Raw genomic sequence first — 16,774 nt, 5'->3', positions numbered from 1 at the left:
CCTCAATTATTAAATATAATGTGTTTCACAATGGATCTCTAAACCATGAACGAATTTTGACTTGCGAATATAGTTTTCTGAAGGAAAATGGCGCGTATAACACGATTTGAACATTAAAAACGCGAACAAGTAACTCAATTACCGAGAAATGCGCAGTTCAAATCGCTCAACTTATACGCAAATTTAAAATGCCCCGGTTTCGCGCCGCACCGAATAATGTCATCCGGCACCAATCAGAGGCGGCCGCGGGTTTCCACAACGTCCGTCAAATATCTATCTACTCTTTGTATATGATAACAATACTAAAGTCGAAATTATATCTTTTGAATTCAAGACTATAATCTCATTCATATGTTAGCTGTAATAAACAAGCAACAACTTCACATTGAAATACGTTTTATTTTAACAAACATCAGAGGAAAATGAGAGAAGATTGCGATATGACTACCACAGTACATCAGCCGCATCAGTTTCCCGCCATTCGGGTGCGTTTGAAATGTCTTGCAGTTTTTAGGTTTTTCAAAAGCAGTTTTCTTCGCAATTTTGGCTCCATGAAAATGCGGAAAAATCACCACATTATCTCCTCACATAGTACTTTCAGAATATTCAATAAAATAAACAAGGTTTAGTGACCCATTACACTGTATTAAAACTATTTTTTAACTGTGGGATTTGGCTCTTTTTTTTTTCAGATTGAAATTAAAAGATCATTGATAGGACTTTGCAATTACCTCAGGAAACCAGAAAGTAGGAAACTATGCTCCAACTATGTAGAAGATACTGGCGAAGATGTTATCAGTGTACTCTCTAGTGTAAATCCACAGGAGTTGTGCATTCTTTTCTTGGCTTGTCCTACCTCTAGAGTCTCTCAGTCTCAGTCATTTGATTCGATTCCAGAACAGCCTAAATTCCATGCTGCTCCGAGGACTTTTTCAGGTATTTTATCAATTTCATATCTTCAACTCAAGCACCAATACCTGTGCCATTTTGTGTGCTCAGCCAATATTATACTACTCCAGAATATTCCAATGCGTTTTAATTATTGTGAAATAAAGGTATCCTTTGTTGAAATCCAGCATGCTAATTCTGTGATCTTCTCTGATTGTGGCAAACAAAGGCTAATTACGGTAGATCCATCATCGAATATTAATTGTGCACAAGGACTGTGGTAGTTGACCTAACTTTTTTAGGGCAACTGACCATAAAAATTATTGTTGAGTAAATTAAACTGAACTACAATTTTTAAAGTCAGCCGCTATAAAAAAGTTATATGATCTATAAAATGTTATTGCAATTTTTTCCAACCATAGGTTGGTTGGTTTCCCTTCTAAAATATTGAGAATGTACAAGAATTTTGAAACTTTGTTTTAGAAATGTCTCTAATTTTTATTGCAACATCAAGTAATTATTCTGGTGGTCCTAAGTTGTCAAGGATAGAATCGTAAAAGTCAGCTCCAAAAAATAGAAAGCTTTATTGCTGCAGATGATTTTTCAGATTTAAAAAAAAAAATTAGTCTTCCTCTCTTACTTAGTTGTCTCAACACGCTCTGTTACCTTACCTGTAGTAGTCACAGAAGCATAGATTTATCAAAAAATTTTGTTGCTTTACGTTTGTATCAGGTGGCAAAGAAACTTATTTTTCTCTCGGACCAGTCAAAGATGATGATGATTATGATGATGATGATGGCAGCAACAAAACCAATCTTTTGAATAATAATGTTGAGGAGAATACTGAGCAAAGAGGTACATCACTACCAATGCCAGTCCTTCGTAAGTCCATCTTTTTCTCTCCAGCTTATTTTTTTTTTTTGAAAATTTTTGTCACATTCACAGCAAAAATTCTTTCTAATATCTAAGGAGATTTCCAAGGACTGTAGCTATCTTTGTCAGGGAGTAAGTACTGAAGCCTTGAAACGAAAAATTTGGCATCCAAAATGAATAAAAACAAAGCAAGAAAGGGGAAAAACGGGAAAATATGAATAATATTACATGTATTGAGTGATGTCAAATTCTAGAAGCGATTCGAGTGGATTTGTTGTAAGATTTTCAGATTGGGAGGTGATGCTGCATCATTTAAACACCTCCTTAATCATTCAACTTTTATCCAACTTGAAAGTGATGTAACAGGCAAGGACGCTTTATGCAAGAGCTTCACTGGCTGAAACCCTTGGCAACAAATTTTGGGATGGAAGGACAACAAAATACGAAAGCAAATGGGGAGTTTTCAAAATAAATGGGCTTTTTAAACATCACTTTCAAGTTTTTTTTCCCCCCTTTTTTCTTTTTATGCTGCGAAAATCAATTGAAATTATTGCATAATTAAAATTAAAATGAAGTAGAATTAATTTAAAATTGAAGTAATTGTAGAATTAATTTGTAATTGAATTAAATTCAAGTTTTGGATTAGGTACCACCTGGGAAGAGGCAACGGGGACGTCCCGTAAAGGGTTGGCGGCAGGGCGTTGACGAAGAGATGTTGCGGTGTCAGTTGCCCGATAACCTCTGGGAAGACAGGCATATGTGGCGTTTGGGTGTCGTAGAACGCCAGAGTGCGTTGTAAAGCGACTTTATATATATATAAAATTAAAATGAAAAAGGTACAATATGAAAGAAAGAAAGAAACTATACCTAAGAAAATAGTAAACGTTGGAATAGTCCTATCAATTAATCAACTCCGCTTTTTATTAATTCTCCAGAAACAGACGATTGCACTATTTGTTTCAACATGGCTATGATAGTATACCAAATGGTGAATGATGAGATCCCGATTGAACTTGATCAAGCATTACAACGAGCCTGCTCAGTCATACACCCTCTCTATCACTCCAGGGTAAGTTTAGATTTCTTCATTTCAGCTCTAACATGGAGTAATTTTGAGGTTGTCTTCTTACTCTTAGAGGTGAAATTGCAAATCAAGAAACTCTGTGGTAGAGGAGCCAAACACTCAGGTCTGTCCTGCCGCAGTAAAAAAACGGGCGGCTGCGTGGAGCTTCAAAAAGCCTAGTGCCATTTAATTAAGAAAGGTGTAGCGCACCCCCCCCCCCCCCCTAGGACTCGGATTTTTGGCTTGCTTCTCCATTTTGACCTTTTTAGTGAAATTCTGTTTATTTTCTTGTTTTCAAAAAGTGTTATTTTGTCCATAGAAATGAGAGTTTGGCCACTGGCCTGTCCCTCTAATCTTAAAATTACAATAGGAACAGGAATTGGGGCAGTGCATCAATAGTACATGGCGTGACTCCTCCGATTTATACAATCACAGTAAAATCTGGTAAATTCACGCCTATTAGATTCCCCCACTCCCCTTTTACTGTGCAAGAATTTTTAGTGACCAGTTAAGTATTGGAGGAGATCATAATTTACCCTGTCAAACCCAAGAAGAAAATAATCAGTTATATCCACTCAGACAGCACACAATAGGGACAGTTCAAAAACTTCTCTTTTAAAGAATTTTCCAAGGAAGTATCCGGGACCCTTCTCTGGCTCTGGAGGTAGTACAGACTACCCCATAGACCTCATCTATAGAAGAAGGGGGATGCTGATGAGAGGTTTGCTTGTTCCCTAATTTTTCTTGGGACTGCCCTACATATACTCCAATTTAGGTTCCTCAGAAAATGGAATTACAATATACTATTTTTCCTTAGTCCGTTAGTTTCTTAAGAATCTAAATTGACGTTTTCTTTCTTCACAGCTCGCTGCTCGTATTTTTGACAATGGTGTATCCGAGTATAGCACCTCCAGTTGTAAGTACTTAATACTTAAACGATCTTGACCGCATACTATAATTTTCTTTTGAAGAACAATTTCCTTGGTTTCAGTGCATAGAATTAATGAAGAAATACCAGGAGCAGTTGAGGAGTAAAATTCTCTTATTCCCCAGAATGATGATAACTGAATACTGCAAAGAGTTTGAGCCTCCAGTTTGTCCACCGAGCCCAATGTATGGTCTAGATCCAGGAAATCTCAATCCATTGAAAAAACCCTCTCACCACAACCATCGCAATTTTATCACTGATGTCCCACCGACAATTTCCACTGGAGATTTGGGGTCAAATTCTGATGAGGATGATCCATGCACTTGCTTGAATGAAGATATGTCTACTGTTAGTCAGGATCAGAATTTGCCGTTAGCTGGCTTTGATTATGAAGCTCATCATGAGACGTGTGAGTATCTATTTTCGACTTTTCTCGCCAAAATATTCGTTGTGAAATTTTTGGATAGTATTTTTTGAAGTGCATTTTTTAAGAGCTTCGTTGAAGGTTTTTCTGATCTCATAGATGACAGTGAAGGTGCCGAATATACAGAAAATTTAATTTTAGATACCAAAAAATTCATCATTTTACATTATTTTTCCAGTGAAAATGTTGTATGCTTATGTGAATGCCTTTTAATTTATTTATCTTTTTTCATTTTGTCAATTGACTAATCATTACTATATGCTCTCTAGCCCCCTAAATTTTCATTCTTTTTATGATTTGTTCTACCGTTCCAAGTAATACAAATTTTAAAATTTGTTTTACTCACTCGCAACGCAATTTTTACTGGTCAGATGCGTTTTGTGCGGGCGGCTCATCATCAGTGCAACTGATGTGTCTTCTCCGATTTTTATCACCTAGACCCCTGTTTTCATGGCTGCCAGATTTCAAGGCTTTAAATATTAAGAGCAATAATATAATAGAATATTATAATCCCCAATGACATACATTTTTGTTTAAGCTAATTTAATCAGCAGTCTTGATTGAATTACTTTTACAGCCCCTTGTGAGCTATGCCAGCATGCAATGTTCTTTGTGGGACCTCTGATGAAGAATCCAAACACAACATTTGAGCAAGTGAACAATGCTCTAACTAATTCATGCAACAATTTCAAAGGAGAGAGATTGGAACAAGTAAGCTTTAATTTTTTGTCACATTTATCATTTCTTCGCCCTTGAAAGAGGAAGAAACCAAACCTGCAGCTATTGAATTTAAAAAATCCAACAATGTCACTTTAGCAATTAATGATTACAAATTGCAACAAGCAACGTATAGATTCTCAAGTTAGACTCAGGCTGAACTGCTTTAATTTAAGAGAGGCTATCTGTCTGCATAATTCTAATTATACATCCAAATAAGTATTCAAAGCATAAGAAAAACTCATGCCCAGCCGTAAGTATGTTGAAACGGTTTGTAATAAAATTGTCTAATGCTTTTTATTTTTGTGCTGTAAGAAACTTAAGTGAATAATCCATTTGTCCTTATTCTAATGTTTAATTGAATGCTCCCTTACAGTGTCAGAAATTGATCGACGAAAATAGGTATTACATGGAAGCTAAACTTTTTAGTACGCCAAGAACTCCGTTTTATGAAGTGTGTTATGTCATGACAGACCCCCTTTGCTCTGGTGCTTACATGAACAAACGTTTAAGGGTATGATAGCTATTAATATTTCACGTCTATTTGTCTGCGTAATTTGAATTATTTGCCAGCCATTCTTTTATTCTGATCTCAAGAAACTTCCATGCTAGAAAGAGTGGTTTGAAACAAAAGTTAGAAAAAAAACAGAGTAATTAAAAAGTATCATTTCAAGAGAATCAACTGTATCCAAAATTAATGCTCTAAGAATGGAAGGTAATTTGAAGAGCCATTAGGAATTTTTTTTGACTCTTAGAATTATGCTGTTGCTGCATAAGCCTAATTTTTTACTGTTTCTTAATGTCAAATATTGAAGGCTTCTTTGTCAGTAACTATTTGGGCTCGAGTTCTATTCCTTGTGTTCCTTCCTTTTAACTTTTTCATTATAATCATTATCATAATTATTGGTGTCTTGGTTATTCTTCCCCAGAACATACTTATGGACTTATTTTTAGCCGAATTCCCGACAAATTTCCAAGGCAATGCAGAAGCATTCGAATTTGCACGTGAAGTATCAGAACTTGTGGCAACAGTTTTATTCTTCAGGGAGGATTTGTACTCCAACATTGGAGACTCTAGTTTTGCAGAAGCCTCAAGGACAGAAGGAACAACCATTGATTATGATTACAATGATGATAATGAAACTTCAAGCACTTCAGAACCGAGAGGTATTCATCTTGCTATTTTATGTACGTCCTTTCCCACAGATCAATTTCTTCTTCAAGGATCTCGTGAGAGCAACTTGCCAAGTGCAGCTCTAATAATTTTAGTCACTTTCCTTTGTTCACTTACCCTTTATCATACAATATTAAATCGCAATTTTCTTTTGTCATATCATACAGCTCTATGATGCCACCAGTGAATTTAATTCATTCTTAACAATTGAATTTAAAATAATCCCTGCAATTTCAACACACTCTAACTCTTAAATACAGATTTTTTTTTTCAAAGTTAAAAGAAGAAAAGAAAAAATCTTTTCAAATGTGAAAATACTGTAATTTTGTAAATGTAAATAATGTTTTTATGCAGCAAAGTTGTTCTAGACTCTAAAATCTAGAGGATTTTTTCCTCAAAGATGAAAGATTGATAATGTCCTGCTTTGGAATGCCTTATTGGCCAAAGAAAGCCGTCCACAAAAGGCCAAATTTACTGAATGTGCAAGTTTGTAAAGTCTAGAAAGTTAGAAACCTTTTTCTTTTTCTTCAGCGGTCAGATTATGATTAACCAGTTTGCTCCAATTTCATTCAAGTGCTTGTCTTTCAGATGAGAAAGATGGGATGTTGTGTGAAATTTGCAATGAAGTTGTTCAAAGAGTCAAGCCTTACATCCAAATTCCAATTTTACAACGATTCCTACGTTCAGAAATTGATAAATCCTGCTATCATGTCCAACCTCTTCTCTTTTCAAAGGTATGCAGGTACAATACATTTTTTTAAAATGCCTTCTTCCCTTTACTCTTAAGCATGAGTTCAGCAGACTTTAAACTGAAATGAGAGTAAAAAATTGTAAATGTTATTTTATTATTTTTATTTTATAATTTGTACAATTGAGCCTCTGGCTGAGGCTATGACACACGTCATATTCGGTACATGGTGAACAGTTACAGCGATATACATAAGGTATAAGTGTTAAATTTTACCAGCCTACAAGTTCGTGAAGATTATAGAAGGCTTTTTCGAATATAAAGCATGCAGCCCCTTAAAGAACGACGTTAGGTCAGCATTTCGAAAGTGTAGCTTCACACTCCAAGGCAGTGCGTTGAACATCTGTATTGCTGAAAATTTGACATCCTGCTCAGTCAATAAAATGTAAATAAAACATCGCCAAAAGTACTTCAACGTATACCCAATGAACAACAAAAATGATTCCCCCCCCAAATACTTCATAACTTTCTTGTTAATGAAAATACATGTACAATGTACTTAGATTTAAAATCTTGGTTTAATTTTTATATTTTTTATAATTAAAAATGATCCATTTTATTTTTTTTTTCAACACAAGTGCAGAGACAAATAAGGAAGCAGATCTAGGTTTGAGTTGATGTGATATTTATACTTCTCTACTTATTGTATCTTGATTTTTCTTTTTCAAGTATATTCATGATCCATGATCTAATTAATAATGTATGTTTTAGTGTTTAAAATTTGTTGCAAACTATGGCGACATGCTTCATGAAACTGCATTGTACGACATAAGCAGATATGTGGATGACATTTGTACCTTAACTGAACCCCAGTTCTGTCCTTCAAACTCAGCTCCATATATTACAATCAATAACAGCAGTGAGTGGCACAGCATAAAGGACCACCGATATGTTGACAGAGAAGTTTGTATTTTTCTTTTCCTATTTAAGTTAATGCTGATTTCACAAGGAAAATTATTTAAGTGAAATTTTTTAAGGAGAGGGACTTTTTTCAAGTCCTATCGGTATAATATAGGTAATTTTAGTTTTTAACAGGGAACATCCTCCAATATAACTAATTTTTTTTTTATCAATGAATGGGAGAAATACATTCAAATCTGACAGTTTTGAACCTAGATCATAGAACATTGAAACTTTAAATAACTTCTTCTCAAAGCTACATATTTTGAACTGCAAAACTCAAATCGTTGAGTTTAGTTAATCTGGTTTAGTTTGACAAACTTTAACGTCATGTTCATCAAATTTTCATGTCAAAATCTTTGTAAAACACTCCTCCAAGTAGTAGAGTAATGGTCCTTTTTAAGAGTTCTTTGGCACTGATTGTAAAGTCTCATTTCCTGTGAATCATTACAACTTGACAGAGAAACTCCCAAACCACGCTTTTTATTTGCGTTGTTTAAAATCCTCTGCTCCTATTTTATTTTTAATGCAGAACAAATAAACATCACTCCTCGACAGTTTTTTAGAATTTTCTTTGCACAGAGAAAACAAATTCTGAAAGTTCCCAAGAATTAATGTCCAAGCGTTCTTTATTTAAAAGATTTGTGATTCATGATATCTTTTCCACACTTTCAATTTGATTACAGGATCAGTCAAACCTAAAAAACGTAGCAAAAGATGAAACTAGTACAGAATTTGACAGTAAAAGAGAGGCACTGGTTCCTGTTTTACCCCAAAACATGGCACTCGTACCTTTTATGCCCCATGAGGCAAAAAAATTCTCTCCAGCCCTACATCAAATCAAAGACAGTGCAATCATCTCTCACTTTGTACCAGCAGCAGGTAATTTGATTTTCTTTGGTCTGTCACCTTGTGCCCTTGAATTTAACATTAAGCAAATTTCCTTCGCCTTAATTATTGGAATTTTGCACTGCATATTTTGAGTGATTTCCGTCTACATCAGATATGATTTTGGGATACTACTAAACTACCTTTACTCCTGTAGAAAATAACTTTTTGTTTTTGTAGTAAATACCACTGCATTACGCTAACTAGGTAATGAAGAGGCTTTTACAGCCATTTGTAAAACATTTTTACTTGTTTTTTAAAAGGAGGATTTCAGTATTGTTTGCATGGTTTGTCCTTACAAGAGTACCTATATCAATAGAGGCACTATTAAAACACCTGTCTTGATTACAGCAATAATTTTTTCAATAATTTGTGCCTCTTCTCTACTTTTCTCAAGAATTTTACCTGTGTTATTTTTGTCGAAAATTTCGTGAGGATATTCGTAAAGAGGCGAAAAGAATCATACAACAGTTTTTGCAGTAATGATGATTGGTCATGCCTCTAAAAAGTAAAGTATGACCGAAAATCTGCTGTGTAAGAAACTGTGATACATATCGATATTGATACTGTAGGAATTTGTATACTGGTTTTTTTGACATTGGCAACTTTCTGTCTCACCATATTGAAATGGAATAATACTCAATGTCATCTCTTGAACATTTTCCTGATTTTGCCTCTGTGTGTGAACATTATTCTGTGAAAATTTCAAGCTGAAGCATTCGTTTGTTCTCATTTGATGAAATGAAATGGGAGTGCAGAATTTGACCGCAACCGCAAACAAGATATATGCCTTCCTTCAGTTTTACCTTTGTCATGTATTTTTATAGTTTTGCCATTAATATGGAACTTTACCTGACCTGAAAAGTAAAATATGCAGGTTGAGAGAGGCAAAGAATTATATTTTTTTTCCAATGAACCAGACAATTTGAATGTAAATAAATGATTGAACCTACAGAGACCAGCAAAGAGATTTATCTTCCATTTTATTTTCTCAGCTGAGCCTGTCCCGGACTGTGCAATTTGCAATGAAATTATGGAGACAATTCAGCCCAGCATCCAAGGCTCCAACAACTTGGAAGAAATCAAAGATCTCATAATGCGAGCATGCTTTTCAATAGTACCCTCGCATTTCTCTCAGGTGAGAAGTTTCATCCCTAAGTAGTAATTATTTTATTTGCGAGAGCTAATATTCAACACTTTTTCAAAAGTATTTATTTCTATTGTAAGTAGAGCTGCTGACAAGCAATGGTATCAAAGTTCTGGACTTTTTTGTCTAGAGATGTAAGCAATCTGAAACACAAGAATCTTTAAAATAATAATAATTCACAAATATAAGTTTTTGTGGAAGGTCTTCATAACTTTTTTCACACTGGAAGTAAATGTTCCGTTTCCCATTAAACATCAGTCTCTTGCAATGCAATGCAATACTATATATTTTATAACTTTTCAGAATCTGGCTCTTACCAAAACAACACTCTCATCTAGATGATTGTCAATTGACTAAATTTTCATTTTTTTTCCATCAGTGTCTAGAATTCCTACCCAAATATGGGCCGCATTTACGGGACTCTATCGTTGCTGATTCAACTTCACCTCCAGCTCAGATCTGCCTTAACACAAAAACACTCATTTGCTCACCAAATTCTAAAGAGACACAATCATTGCCCCATCAGTCGGCTGCTGATGTAGAAAATCTGCCCAAGAAATTGCATCCACTCGGCGCCGGTGTAAGTTTAAAATTACCTCACCCCCCCCCCCCCCTCGAGTTAACATTCTCTCAAATCAAACTCAATCTTTCAGCTTATGGGCAGGGGCTATTGTCCCTGTTTTTACGAAAACATCAAAATCTGCCGAGATTTTTCACTTGATCAATGCGATATATCCCTCACCAGTTCGATACCATTAGAAGCCAGGAGGTTTCACCTTGATCAATCATCCGAAAATTCGTAAATTAGGATACTTTGACCGGGAATAAGGAGGGTTGTCCACACAGTGGTTGAAATCTGGCATTGGTCTAAAAGTTCATGGCATAAACTACATTGGTTTGAGCATGAAGATAACAAGTTTATCATTTGAAACGCTTTATTTTGAATGAAATGTTCTCACATGGTAACCTCAAGTAACTTTCCTTTTCAAATTTCATCTGTTGAGGTTTTAGGAGTAGAAAAATCTCACTTTCGATCAAGTGTGATGGAGGGAAAAAGGAAGCCGCTACGCTCTCTGGCTGCCATGGCGTAGTATAAACCACTGATGATTTTTGCATTGACCTCCAGAAAATTGACTTTCCTTCTCTTACAATCTCCTCTCTATCTTTCTGATCCACCCCTCTCCTACCCTCTTCCTGCTCATTCCTCATCCTCTTTTTCAGTTTTCATAATTATTCAGAATCATCAGGAAGGTGAGATATTGATGCATGGTTTTGTAGACTATTTTCATGGCAGTTTTATGAAAGTCTTAAAGTTTTAATTTTGGTTTTCAGTCCCTGATGCGAGCAATAGCCCTACAAGTTTGTGAGCATGTAGTCGAGAAGTTTCTTGGTCAACTGGAGAATGTGTGTACAACATTTTTGGACCGTCATTGGCCCGAGGAGAATCACTATTATGAAAGCCCAGATGGAATCAAAGGTACATGACCAGATTCACAATATTCTTGAACTTTTTGACAAAAACTCAGCCTTTTAATTTTTCGTCGTGCAGCTGAGTTTTTGTAATTTTTTCTTGGTAACATAAAATAAACTTATCTGAATTTGAAAAAGTGAGGAAAAATCGCCAACAAACCTCAAATTTTCTCTTTCTGTCGAAACTTTTAAAAATTACTCTCATTGTAACTCTTACTCCACTCTGAAAGAGCTCAAACTTCACTCTCGATAAGTGTCATGGAGTGCATTGTCATGTCTAATAATCTGGAAAATTTAATGAGGAGTCAAAGAATTATTGGCTTAAAACCTTAATTAGTTAGAAAAGTCAAGAATGTTAAAATGGAAGGTAGTTTGTCCTCTTTTATAGGTATTCAGTCATGCATTTGCATGCACGGTTGCACAAGTTTGCAAAGGTATAGTTTAGAAGTTTCTTAGTCAACTGAAAAATGTTAACTAGTTAACAAACGGAACAAATGGACTTCATTTTGCAATTTGGAACTATAAATTTTGGCCCGGTTTAAAAACAACAAATGTGCCATTAGTTTCCCTATGCACATAAGTGTTTTTTTCAGATGAGCCAGACTTTATAGTTCCAAATTGCAAAAAGCAGTCCGAATGAGAAATAGCAGCTGCTATTTCTCATGCTCCTGTCATGTCCCCTAGAGGCGTCCATTGTGGAAAGTAATGAAGTATTTCATAACTTAATCAGTAAGGAAAAGTCGTAATAATTGTGTTGTATAATGCGTACTAATGAAAGAAAAGAAACATGTGTCCATGTAATATGCTGTCGACATTTCAGATTAAACAAATACTGAGATTGTGTTCGGAGAAAAATTTCCGTTTGAATAAAATAAATTTTGATCAAATATTTCTTTTAAGAAGCATTCTAATTTTATTAACGGGAGTTCATTTTAAAAAGAACTGGAAACATCTTCATTTCTTTCTAGAACAACTGGAATTCTTGTTCTAAAAATCTAACTTCTTCAGAAAAAATGTTCAATGGATGTCTCTTTTGATTTAAATCGAGACTTTTCTCAGTGCATTTGTTCAGTTTATCTCATCAATGGTTTGAAGCGTAGGAATTTCTCGGAGGAAGATCCTAGCTCATGAAGCATAAGCAAGGATGTAGTCTTTTTTTTTAAATTTATTAACAAAGTCTTCAGAGAAATAACTTCTTCTTGTTTGTAATTGACAATTGGACAACAACCTTCCATGTGAAATGCCACCTAATAATTTGTTTCCAACTTCCAGGAAGTATCCAGGATTGTGACGTTTGTCAGGAAATGATGACAGTGGTTTCAATTGATAAAAATCTGGAGAAAGGAGAGAAATTTACTTACCGCAACTCTATCCACGAATCTTGTCAATTTCTTCCCTCAGCTCATCGGTGGCTGGTATTACTTTTGGTCCTCATCTTTTATTGTTAAGATAATTTGAAATTAGATTTGCAGTATGTATAGGAATATTTCAAGGGGAAACCATTGAACTCCTAAAATTGTCTTATCCCTCCTTCTTTTTTATTTGAAAAACTAATCAACGTAATTAGTTGCAAAATACAGCACTTCTTCTCCTCTATTAGTTTGTTTGTTTATATTCTGTAAAAATTCAAAACAATCGAGTCGGCTTATTTTCTTTGAATCAATAAAATAGGTTTGGAAATTTTCATATACTGCGAGCATGATGCTCCTGCGGCTCCTGAGTTCGGTGATGAATATTCTACCTCATAAACATTATGTATTCATTTGTTCACAGTGTGGAGACATTGTAAAGAAATACGGAGACGAAATGGTACCATACCTCGAAAGGCATCCAAATCATCCTATGGACGTATGTACCAACTTGCAGCCATCTCCATGTAATCCATATCGTAGAGGAAGTACTAAGAACGATGACAGCGGGGATGATAACTCTTACGATGATAGGCAGGATCAAGCAAAAATGAATCAACTGTTTGTCAACAAGGTTTTAATGGAAGTTCGTTACTACAATGGACCCAATATAAGGATGCAAAAAGGACTGCACGAATCGGATCAAAAGCAAGAAGATAGTGAGTTACCCATAATAACTTGATTATTTAATTTCATAATTTATCATGATTATGAGTTAACAGTAAAAAACCATTAACCTTGTCATCCTATAACCACCAACAAAATGATCTTAATTTTTGTTTCTGAGAGAACCATGATACATTGTTCTCTGCATGTACGTTTATCCAGCAGCTGAAGAAGAAAGAAAGTTTCATCAAATCAACCCTGTTTTTTCTCCTTTTTCCGCAGTCACTCCTGATTGTTTGCTTTGCCAAAATATGGTGAAAGAAATTCGCAAGATCCTCATGCTGAATCACAGTAAATCAGTACAGGAAGCAACAGAAAATGTTTGTCAGTATTTGCCAGAAGCTGCTCGTCACAATGTAAGAACCATCTTTTTTTCCCCTCTCTCCTTTGTTTCTGTTTTAAGCTTAGGAGGTTGTCAAAAAAGGAGAGCATTTTCTTGATAAAATACATCCAATTTTGATTAATCTGAATCTAATACATTAAATTCGAAGGGTATCTTTTGTCATAGCCCTTGCAAAAATATTTAGAACAAGATATTTTTGTCGAGGAAAAATCATTTTCGTAAATCAATGCAAAATTTATTTTTGAAGTTATACTTACCATTAATTAATAATTCATGAAAGTTTGAGATTTCTCAGTTAATCACTAATTGTAAGATAGCAGGATGTTCCGGGGCAAACCAGACAACTCTAACCTTGGCTGCCAATTTCAAAGTATTGACTTCTCACTTCGAGGGAATCTCAAATACCTAACTCTTAATGATGCATTGTGCCAAATTTCAAAGCATGGAATCCACCCAAAAAGTTTAAATGAAAATTTTGCCGAGGTGTGCTCTGTCCTAGCGTCGGTTTTTTGCTGTTTTTTTTCTCTTTGCGAATTTTGCAATGTCCATCCTATTTATGCTGAGAGACATATTATTCGCGGCATGAAACGGGTGAAATGAGAAAAAGCACCAGAAAAATGCTGCAAGGATAGTGCAAACCTCAGCCAAACTCTCATAAAAAAATTTGGATAGGTTTTAAAGATGGAAATTTGGAATGGTGCATCATTTGGAGTTGTATGCGATTTCCTCAAATGGAGAAATCGATACTTCAAAACTGGTGGCCAGGGCGGAGGCCGTTTGATTTGCCTAGTTCAAACCTTCTTCGAAATTACCAAAAAAAATCCACTCTTTGAGCGTACAATTTTAGAAATCAGTGAGCTGTATCGTCAACTGTCTTGCGCAGAAGAAGCTAGGTAGGTTAGATGCCCTTACATTTCTTCAGAGTACTTTTTCAGGGTATTGATGGAACAAATAAGTTTTGTACTTGTTCTGAAGAAACAAAAAAAACTTACTCACATTTTATTTCAGTCTTTCATACATTTTGCCCTTGAATTGAACACTTGTGTCTATCATGGTATACTCAGTTTTGAACTGTTGATTTAATACACATGTATGTTAATTAATTCAACAGTGCTCCGAAATAGTTGTAGCCTCCAGCTCTAAAATTGAAGAGGGATTGAAGTGGTTCGTTTATGACAGCCCCGAATACGTTTGTGAACAATCAGATCTCTGTGATCCAGATGTTACTGACACAGACTCAAAGGATCCTTGTAAAGAGGGACCGGGATTCTGGTGTTTAAGCTTCCAAAATGCGGAACAGTGTAATGTAAGTACTTGCTTGAGTTAAGCATTTAGATTTGGTTTCAATAGAGTTCAAAGCTCACAGGAAAGAATATTCATCCAAGTTCTTGACTGAAAACTTTATTAATACATCGGATGGTATCCAACTCAATCGATCCAACTAATTTTCGATCATTATATTTGCTTAAGATTTGTAAAGATTTACTGACCCAGGTTGGGGATATCACCATTCCGTCGATGTATTATTTTTAATAATTTGAAAATAGTGAACTGTTTCTACGGAATAATGCCCCAACTCAAATAAATCTGCAGAATATTCAGTATCATTACGTAGCAGCATATCATGGCCAAAATTGCGAAACCACGTATCTTTGTTTGCAATATTGCAGACTTCTTATCATACTTTATTTTCTCTTTCGTCAATAAACTTCTAAACTAGTTGAAGTATAATGTATCCAGAACTTAAGTTGAATATCTGTGGCAGGCTTAACTTGATCAGTATGGTACCTAATCAATTTCTTTTTTCATTTTTCAGCAAATCGAGTACTGTCAAGCAAAGTATCGCCATGATGATGACTAAGCGTTCAATTCCTGGTTACAATTTGATAATTGGAACCTGTTTGCATCACAGCATTCAAGACTAAGATACTGTTGATACTTGTTTTTAAAGCACCGTACCACAAGAAATCTATGTCAATCATTCTATGTAAACATGAATTCATTATTTTTGATCTCTTGGTTATACGTTTAGTTGATTCCTTACTGTAAATAATTTTGTAATTTTTTTTTTTATTAGACTAAAGACGTCAATTTTTTACACATGATGATATTTTTTATCTCCTTGCTATATTTACATATCATGCTTGGAATACCAAGAAATTAGACACCCTTTAATTTTCAAAATGATTTAATGTTCCTTGCCACTTCCTGAGCACGATGAATTTTTATTATCCATCTTTCCATGTGGCATCTTTAAAAAAGCAGGGCTGAACCAATTCCTACTTAGCATTCCTGGCCATTAGAGAATACGTGTGAGAGTGTGTGAGTAATATCTCCCAAGAACAAAGGGAAGCCGCCGGGCTACGTTTGGCGGATTGCATACGTTTCCAGGTTACCTCCCATACATTTAGTACAGTGACATACATTTAATACTTTTTTCCATAATTTAAAATGTGATTCTGCCGAACAAATTTGTTTCTTTCGATAAAACTAGCCGAAATATTTAACTGAAAATTCCATGCCCGGAATACATTCACTTTCTCAAGTAAAAAAATCAACTTTTATAAGTCCTCCGCTATACGATCCCGTGTGTTTTCGGGAGTTACGAACATTTAACCTCAAACCCATGGCCAGGTATGGGTAGATGGTATTGGCTGAACAGATATCTGATAAGACATGTTACAATGTTTCATTGGCGATCAAGGAGAGCTTTTGCTCCTTGCAGGTCGGGAGGATCAGCCAGACAAAAATAATAAAATTCGTCCGACTGATGTCAGCGTGCAAGGCAGTATCCCTGCTGACATAGGCACAATCTCACATCTCTATCAGAGAATACGTATCAGAAAGCCGAAAAATTGACTATTCAGTGCTGCTTTTCTCCAGATTGACACGTAGAAAGTTCGATTTTAAAAGCTCATTAGGCTCCGGAGGTCGTAGAGAGGAAAGTTCATTGTGTTCAGGAGGTTCAAATAATCAAAATCCCACTGATCTCATGAAAAAATTGAGAACAGCAGGCCAATTATTGAAAGTTTACAGCAACCTGATTGAGACATCGAAATGCCATATGTTGCATGGTTAAAATAGGGCTTATGTCTTGTCTTATCGTGCTGACTAAGTTTCAATAATCGGGCTGCAG

General features: G+C 35.3%; 1 protein-coding gene across 1 annotated transcript; it reads left to right on the top strand.

Annotated features, from left to right (window-relative positions):
* The first annotated feature begins 3,806 nt into the window (after positions 1-3,806).
* On the top strand, positions 3,807-15,740 carry LOC140224181 (uncharacterized). The gene is made up of 15 exons (XM_072297670.1): positions 3,807-4,161; positions 4,754-4,887; positions 5,270-5,407; positions 5,823-6,060; positions 6,656-6,801; positions 7,527-7,718; positions 8,402-8,597; positions 9,599-9,741; positions 10,130-10,330; positions 11,083-11,227; positions 12,493-12,635; positions 12,994-13,288; positions 13,518-13,651; positions 14,750-14,944; positions 15,455-15,740. Exons 1-15 carry the CDS (start codon positions 3,828-3,830, stop codon positions 15,497-15,499), a joined length of 2,679 nt encoding a protein of 892 aa, XP_072153771.1. The 5' UTR covers positions 3,807-3,827; the 3' UTR covers positions 15,500-15,740.
* Positions 15,741-16,774: the final 1,034 nt, after the last annotated feature.

Source organism: Bemisia tabaci, chromosome 1, assembly GCF_918797505.1.
Source record: "Bemisia tabaci chromosome 1, PGI_BMITA_v3".
Lineage (NCBI taxonomy): Eukaryota > Metazoa > Arthropoda > Insecta > Hemiptera > Aleyrodidae > Bemisia > Bemisia tabaci.
Note: the sequence above shows the minus strand (reverse complement) of the source record. Positions and strands in the feature narration are given on the sequence as shown.

What these genes read in the sequence shown, in the direction of transcription:
- LOC140224181 (XM_072297670.1), top strand. Translation starts at nt 3,828, where the DNA reads ATGAAGAAATACCAGGAGCAGTTGAGGAGTAAAATTCTCTTATTCCCC. An exon ending in ACATGAACAAACGTTTAAGG is followed by an intron (nt 5,408 to 5,822) that starts GTATGATAGCTA and finishes ATTCTTCCCCAG; the next exon opens with AACATACTTATGGACTTATT. An exon ending in AAGCACTTCAGAACCGAGAG is followed by an intron (nt 6,061 to 6,655) that starts GTATTCATCTTG and finishes CTTGTCTTTCAG; the next exon opens with ATGAGAAAGATGGGATGTTG.